The sequence below is a fragment of the Papaver somniferum genome, chromosome 3, assembly GCF_003573695.1.
Source record: "Papaver somniferum cultivar HN1 chromosome 3, ASM357369v1, whole genome shotgun sequence".
NCBI lineage: Eukaryota > Viridiplantae > Streptophyta > Magnoliopsida > Ranunculales > Papaveraceae > Papaver > Papaver somniferum.
The window spans coordinates 166,032,076-166,041,119 of NC_039360.1; the positions used below are offsets into that span (position 1 = coordinate 166,032,076).

The 9,044-nt window shown below is 42.4% G+C and overlaps 1 protein-coding gene across 1 annotated transcript; it reads left to right on the plus strand.

Moving 5' to 3' along the window:
* Positions 1 to 4,048: 4,048 nt before the first annotated feature.
* LOC113360301 lies at positions 4,049 to 4,984 on the plus strand. Its single transcript, XM_026603822.1, has one exon. It carries the CDS (start codon positions 4,049 to 4,051, stop codon positions 4,982 to 4,984), a length of 936 nt encoding a protein of 311 aa, XP_026459607.1.
* Positions 4,985 to 9,044: the final 4,060 nt, after the last annotated feature.

The window sequence follows — 9,044 nt, forward strand, 5'->3', positions numbered from 1 at the left end:
TATTTTAAATGATTAAACCAGCATTTAATCATCCTTTCACCAACTGGTCTTCAATAAACTTTGGAATTTGCTCACTCGAGCATCTAGACGCTACATGGTCGATTCATCATCCCGTGTAGCTGGTTCCTCCTTCACTCCGTGGTTGATTTTCAATAAATCATCAATTGATCAAAATTAGAGTTTTAGAATCCAGGGTATTAATTCCAGATTCAAACACTAATAATTTTGCGTTGATCTCATGATCAACATTTTAATTAATTATACTTGGTTCAGCTGCCAGTATTTTAATTAATATTTTTATTTAGTTCTGTTACCAATAATTCATCAAACGAGCAACATTCGCTCAGATGAGCAATATTTGCTCAGACTAAGGAATATTGGTTCAACTATCAATATTCAACAATTCATCAAATGAGCAATATTTGCTCAGGATAACAATCAACATAATTATACCTCTGTCTAAACAGACATGTTCAATTCATGAATCCAAGAACATTCGTAAACCATGCTCGACTCAGCAATACAAAGACTCATCGTCTCATCAAGTCGGCAACTGATCAATTAAATACATGTCTGCCTTGCAGACTCCATAATCATGAGACATCAATCGTGTCACATGGGGGGATATTAACTAGGGTTTTGGTATGACGGTCTACGACACTTGTGTTCATCCACGATGAGAATGTGACTAAGTCGTCCAAGCAGTTGAGGGAGTTAACGATGTAGTGGGTGGACAGTCAACCAAACCTCCGCACCATGAGAAACTGGTTTCACACGATTTCCCACTTTCCCACTCTTCAACTTCAGCAACTGTCACACTTACTGGGATCAAGGTGTCTACTACTTTTGCAACATAAATATTTCTCTGAACCTATGATTGAACAGACAGACAATTCTTGTAAAACAACGTTCGTACAACAGACAGTCTTTCGTCTACACGAACTCATCGTTTTAGCAATTACTCTCAACTGAATAAATTCAATCATTCAGAAACTATTTTCACGCAAAATATACAACACACCAATAATCCTTGATCACCATTGATCTCACACATTTCTCAGCTTCCCTCCTACAGATCAACCCATACTCTCTTGTGACCGAATTGACTCTAGAACGGCCATTGTCTTGGTTTAGGCTGGAGTCCTACAGATTTATCTCTCGAATTCAAATCACTCCCTTTTTGAAGTGCATATGTTTGCAAAAGGTTAAAGAAATTTGCTCGGTTCGAGGAGTCTCCTCTGCACGGTCGTCTCCTCATTTCCTAGAAAACCTGTAGATCATTTTCTCCCATCAACAGTTTGGCGACCACAGTGGGAGATTAATCTCTCGGTTGCAATCTCACATTTTCACAAAGATGGTTGATCTTAGGACTAATTCAACTACTCCAAACACGATCCAGAATATTTCAAATGGTAATGTTCCTCCTTCTAACGCTACATCTGACGGTGCGGAAGGCAGAGAAATCCCGACTCTGACCGAGTTGGCACGAGTCCAGGAGATTCACACACACCAGGAACATGGATCTGATAAAAGAGACGATGAATCACATACTTAATTTTCTCATCAAGATGACATCGGAGTTAGGCGGTACCGCCGTTTCAGAAGTCCCAGCACTGGGGACTGACTCTTCACCTGGTGACCTTAAAACCAACAGTTTCACTACTTATGAGAAGACGGTGGACCAGGAAGTTGCACAATTCATCGAAAACTTGTGTGAACTTTTACACTTTTCCAGGAAGAAACGTATAGACACGTTTGTTGCACTCAACCATATATCATCTGATGTGAAAATAGCTTCGTTGTCTCCACCGGTCGAAGAAACATCCGCAATGTCTGAACATTCAATCAATAATACCACCTCGGAGAAGAAGACCGCATGGCAGATGAAGGACATAATCGATCTTTGTACGTGACTGGTTTATCAAAGGCTCTGAATTTACGAGGGCTATAGTCGATACAGGTGCTTCCAAAAATATAATTACTACGAAGACTCTCAAGGTATCCAAATTCGCACAGAGTAAAATTGTTCGCCATCCCATCCTAATGACAGGATTTGAAGGAAGCCAAAGACACACATGTGAATATGCGTATGTAGACTTGAGAGTGGGACCTATTAAATCAAAGGTCAAGTTTCATGTGATCGAGCAATAACCTGACTATCACATGATACTTAGATGACCATGGATCCATGATAACAAGGTGGTTCCCTCGACGTACCACGAATGTATGAAGGCTCTACTCAACAACAAGATTGTTCGTATTGCGGATTCACCATCTCCTTATGTCCCGGTATATGATGATGAATTCATTAAATCTCAGGGGACCATTCCTGAGATACCTAAGAAAATCTATAGTACTCCACTCCCAAGTTGGAAGACTATTGAAGCAGCTGATGGAAAACCATCATCATCTTCAGGTACTGAACTGGTCCAGTCAACTGCTACACCGATCAAGCACCGCAAGGATCAGGTTACGACCCCGGGGTCTAATTTTATAGCCATTCATGATGCGGAAGGAAGGATTGTTTATCGTCGACGCAAAGATTAGCAATTAACAGGTGAGATCGATCAAGGGTCTCCCTACCCTGATGAATTATGTCGAAGTGAACAATAACCTGAAGACGAGATTCAAAACGCTCCACAACAGTTGCAAGATGATACAAATTCTACTACTGGTGATCTTGAAACAGTCAACATTGGTACGAAGGATGACCCAAGACCAATCATAATCAGTTTTGCTCTATCACCAGAAGAACTAACATGACTGATAGATTTATTGAAAGAGTATCGAGATATCTTCGCTTGGACATACGAAGAAATTCTTGGCTTAGACGACAAACTGGTCACTCACCATCTGATATCACTCTCGGCTCTAAAGATGTCAAACAACCGCCTAGGCCGTTCAGACATGACGTCGAAGAGAAAATCAAAGTCGAAATTCAGAAACTACTAGCAGCAGGATTCATTAAACATATTCAACATCCAACATGGCTGGCTAACGTTGTTCCAGTCAAGAAGAAGAATGGTCAAATCAGATGCTGCGTGGATTTCAGAAATCTGAATAAGTATTATCCAAAGGATGATTTTACCTTACCCAACATTGATATGCTCGTCGACGCGACCAGCGGTCATGGTATGTTCTCATTTATGGACGGTTACAGTGGATACAACCAGATCAAGATGTATGAACATGATGCTGCCAAGACCGCATTCCGCACTCCCATTGGGAATTTTCACTACACTGTGATGCCCTTCGGATTGAAGAACGCACGTGCTACCTACCAACGAGCCATGAATGCAATATTTCATGATATGATGCATAAACAAGTAGAATACTATGTTGACGACGTTGTGGTGAAATCGAAAGCTCGATCATCCTATCTAGAAGTCCTGAAACAAGTTTTCGAAAGATGCAGATAATACAAGCTAAAGATGAATACTCTGAAGTGTGCTTCAGAGTTTCTTATGGAAAGTTTTTAGGGTTCCTGGTCACTACAAAAGGAATCAAAGTCGATCCAGACTAAATTCATTACTACCATGCCTCCTCCGCGCAATGTGAAAGAACTACAAAGTTTTATGGGCAAGGTAAATTACATTCGGCGCTTTATTCCTGGGTTGGCTCAACTCATGGCTTCGTCACTCCTCTGCTGAAGAAAGGAGCGGGTTTTACATGGACAACCGTCCAACAAGAGGCATTCCAGAAGATACAACAGATACTTTTATCACATGCTGTCATGAGTTCTCCAATACAAGGGCGACCATTGATACTATACACAACTTCCAGTGATGTTGCTATTGGAGCACTTATAGCTCAAGAAGACGAAGAAGGCATCGAACGTCCAATATAATATTACAGTCGTACCATGAAGGATGCTCAACTCCGATATCCAAAAGCTGAGAGAGCATCCTTGGCGCTGGCTCACGCAATGCAGAGATTTAGACACTACTTGCTGTCAAACAGAGTCGTGCTCGTCTCTAAGGCTGATCCCATAAAATTCTTACTCTCAAAACCTGCTTTAATAGGAAGACCTACAAAATGTCTGCTTTAGATGTCAGAGTTCGACATAGTATGCGTCCCTCCCAAAGCGATCAAAGGCCAAGCAGTTGCGGACTTACTGGCTACCTTTCCAGGAGAATATGTCACAACGTTACAGGACGACGTACCTGGTGAATTTCTAGAAATCTCAGTTGTCAAAGAGGAGACATGTCTATCATACTTTGATGGATCTGCTACACCTAGCAATGACACCGGAGGAGCGGGCGTGGTACTGGTTTCTCCATCGGGTGAAGTTTTATCACATTCATTTAAATTGGACTTCCATTGCACCAACAATTCAGAAAAGTATGAAGCTTTCTTGTTAGGGCTATCCTTGGCTAAACAAGCGGGAGCAATGTACCTGGAGATCAGAGGATATTCGAAGCTGCTGGTCAATCGAATGAATAGTGTGTACTCTCTCAAAGAATTAACACGTGCTCCATTCAGAGCCGAAGCACAACAACTCTTTACTCATTTTGATGATACAAAAATTGTTCATACCGGCCGGACCAATAATAAACATGCTGCTTTCTTGGAAACTCTCGCCTCCAAACTACAATTCGAAGGGCCCGAGAAAGCTATCATGGTGCAAAGACGTGCAATATCATCTACATGGATTGATCAAGCTGAAGATGCTCAAGCAAGCGACTGGCGAGCACATATCATTCATGAGTTGAGCAGTTCCATTTCAGAAGGGAAAGTCATCCTCAAAGAATTAAGAAACTTCTTCCTGCTTCCTGGAGCCTTGTACTACCGCAATCCTGATGCATACTTATCACGGTGCCTTGGAGACGAGGAAGCGAAGGAAAAACTTGAAAGTTTACACAAAGAAATATGTGGTCAAACATTAGTGATAACACTTTACAGAAGACTTCAAAGACTCCGGTATTATTGGCCCTCCATGGAAGCTCAGTCAAGAACTTTGCAAGGGTCTTGTCTTAACTGTTAAACGCCTCCCCGTCACCTAGAAGTTCTAACACTTCATCATACTGGGGACTGGAGTCAGCCTTATATCGAATACCTTCAAGACAATAACTCACCACCAGAAAAGAAAGATGCAATCAAACTCACTCATAAGGCTAAGAGATTTGTCTTTCTTGACGGAATCCTATACCGCAAAAGCTTTGGAGGAAACTTACTGAGATACTAAGCCGAGGATGAAATTTCGACATTCCTAAAGGAAACACACGAGGGGGAGCACCAGGGGAAAAAGAAATTATTCCTTCAGATTCATGAGAAATATTATTGGCCAACCTTGGAGGATGATGCAGCTGCGTACTTTCAGAAATGTCATCAATGTCAAGTCCATGGTAATCTTATTCATACGCCTTGTCTCCCATTGCATTATGTGAATATTCCGTGGCCTTTCTATAGATGGGGAATTGATATCATCGGAAATATCAATCCAGCATCTTCGAAACAACATGAATATATCATCACGGCGACTGAGTATTTCACTAAATGGGTCGAAGCCATCCCGCTCAGAAGTATTACAGGGATCACAATTGCAGCCTTCATCAAGGAACACATCATATGTAGACTCGGCGTCCCTTAACATATCATTACAAATAACGGGACCCCCTTTGCCAACAAAGACGTGGATAAACTGCTCAAGGAGTACGGTATCAAAAAAGTCTTCTCCACGCCGTACTATCCTCAAGGAAACGGACAGGAGGAGAGTACCAATAAGACTTTGATCCAGATTATCAGTCGAACGATTCATGACAATCCACTATCGTGGCATGAACAACTACCCATGGCTTGATGGGCTTATCGGACCGCGCCAAGGATATCGATTGGGACGTCACCATACTCACTCGTTTATGGATCCGACACCATACTCTCAGCTGAGATTAAAATTCCTTCAGCAAGGATTGCAATAGCCAGCGGAGTACGATGGGATGAAGCTGAAGTTTCCAAGTCAAGAATTGCTGAACTAGACATGCTCGAGTCAAGGAGGGATAAAGTAGAAAAATATGTGGAGGCTTACAAACATAGGATATCCAGAGCTTACAATAAAATGGTAAGACCCCGAACCGTCCAAGTAGGAGATTTGGTATTAAAAACGGCAAAGCACATTCAACAAGATATGTATGCTCCCAAGTTCTCTCCAAAATGGGAAGGGTCGTATGTGATCATCAAATCAGTGTCCATGGAATACTACAAAATCTTAGCAGTTAATGGAGCAGTAGAAGGACATATAATCAACGGCAAATGAATCAAGGCCTATTACGCTTGATCAACAACAAGTAATTAATCTTTTATCATCATTTGAGCACATTTCAAAATGTAATTTATTTTCCTTCAAAGAGCGTGCAAAATGCTCATTTGTTCATTAAACATTCATCAATTGAACAAAATTCCTTCATACTGTCAGTTATCCTACGAAACCTACAACCCTTTCAAATACTCACTCAGAGAAAACCATCCAACAATGGATAATTCTTATAGAAAGCCATGTCAAGTCTCTTATGAAATTTTTTGGTTCTCACTTTCAAGTCCTGGACGGCTTTCTCAACCCTTGCTGACTCTAAGGCAAGTGCTTTATCCTCTTCCAAGATAGCAGTTGTAGGGGAAATGGCATCAGCATCACCCGCTGCCCTGTCATTTGATCATCTCAAGACGATAACGAAGCCAACCTATATTGAATCGCAAGGTCTCACAATTCGAAATCATGATGTCCCATCTATGCAGCTCATGATTCTTGACGTCCCGCAGATTCATCTTGACCATCTCTTCAATGATCGGTAATAATCCAGCAACAGTAGTCAACAGGGTTGGAAGAAAGTCTATCCACACTTCGGTTGTAGCGATGTGCCCGTACCGTCTCCAAATCTTCGTATACAGAGATGCGTGATATTTGGGAATTAAGAATCCACCAACCACCTCGTTTTTCGGGCAAGTATTGGTCATGGGAGTCTCAAACGGGAGTCCAACTGTTGGGTACTCAGGAGAATGAACTCTAACTCCAGTCCCCATGGAATTAGTAGAGTTCTCATAAACACGGTTGCTTCCATCATCAGTCGAGGTCACATACTTCCTATTCTTCCTCTTACTAGCATCGACAACCACATGAACATCAACCTGCGATGAAGAAATTTCCAGTTTCAATGAGGATTGAATAACTCGTGATAAAGCTTCAGTTAAGAAATCATGGAATTACTTACGGATGTTTCAGCTTTAGTACGAGTTGACCTGTACCGGGCAGGAGCCTTAACAGTCCTCTTAGGCCTAAAACCGCAAGAAGAGGGATGATTTCTCTATTTATCCTGCAACAAATTATTTTCTTTGATCAGTCTGATCAAGTGGAGATGAAAGAAAACGTTCAACTTACCAAGACAGACACTTCTGCATCGTACTTTGCCCGAGGTTCATTTTGGGAATAAGCACTACTGCCAGACATAGTGGCGAGAGGTATGATCAAAATTTCTTTCGATAATACACAGGAGAAGAAAACGATATGCCGGTGTTAATGGTGGTTTTTAGCTTAGGGTTAAAATTGTAAAACTTTGCATCTGATGTGACATCACTCTGTAAGGAAACGGAGACATGAGTGTCAACCTCTCCACTGGCATATTTATTGAGCCATTCAATATATTTACATGAAATTTATTCAGACTGACGCATGTAGAAACCATCCCAGATGCTCTGTAAATTTCGGCGCCTTGCATATATTACTTATTAATATAAGATTCACTGAGTACTTTTCATATGCTATGTTCCCCGACAAAACCCTTAATATCGGTATGGCATGACGGATTTGTTTTCACTCCCAGCAGAGTAGCACGGATTTCCAAGTACCAAAGTTAAGGTCATTGCACAAAATGCTCAGATAGAAGGCACACTACACTCTGTAAATAAGGAATTTTGTGGCAGCACACAAAATCCAATTAATTTTTGTGATAACTCACAAAAAACTCATGAACCTGACTAATTTGCAAAATTAGGGTTTTGCGCCATGCGCAATATATTAGACCCCGTTGGTCGAAACTACGCTTGAGCAACTAAGCAATTGGTCCACCGCGGATTAATAGGTGCAGAGTCTTTCCCAAAATCAGAAAACAAAGAGTAACGGAGCCGTGGAGAATGAGCAACAATGAGAGGAAGCGTGGCCATGCCACAGGCCAGCCGGCGCCACTTGTCCACGCCCCATGTTACCTAACCGGCCCTACTCCTTTGTCGACCAGTCAGGTCGCCTTAAACCTGCCACACCCCCATGAGTTATGGTTGGTCCCATACTTTCCGGCCCTATTCACCATCAACCAATCAGGTCGCATTAAACCTACCACGTGCACCAAAAGGGTAGCCACACCCATGCTTGGATGGCTCCCTACTTTCATTGACCAATCAGGTTGCTCTAAACCTTCCACAGCCTTAAAAGAGGTGGAAATTGTGTCAAGAGGTTTCCATACTAAGTTGGCTTCCCAAAACCATGCCAACATGCTAACGGCATGCCAAACATGCCAAAAACAAACATGAAAGGCGCACATGCCAAACGGCATGCCAAACATGCCAAAAACGAGCATGCCAGGCGCACATGCCAAACGACATGCCAAACATGCCAAATGCGCATGCCAGGCGCACATGCCAAACACATGCCAACCACACACGCAAAACGGGCATGCCAAACGCACATGCCAAACGCGCCACTTACCACGACAGCACGCCAAACTTTCCAACCCACTCTCCGTTCGTGACCAGCTTCACAACGAACTTCAATTTGGATAGCCAAGGTCATAGGCGTGGCCATGCTCTAGTGGCGGTGGATGAAACCCTAATTTCCAATTGTGTCACAAAAATATGCCACCTCGGGCCCGAAACATTCCGCCTACCGCATGCGGCATGCCATATGTGCTAATTAGGGTTTCGGCTTGCCAACCCTAATTTAGGCAAAGCTGCCAGGCGCCGACAGAAGGTATCCATAGTCAATGGCTACCCTTTCTCCTGAGATGCAATCTCAACCATCCAAGTTTGCCACCAAACTAACAGACTTGTGGCAACTTTTAGGA

What these genes read in the sequence shown, in the direction of transcription:
- LOC113360301 (XM_026603822.1), top strand. Translation starts at nt 4,049, where the DNA reads ATGTCAGAGTTCGACATAGTATGCGTCCCTCCCAAAGCGATCAAAGGC.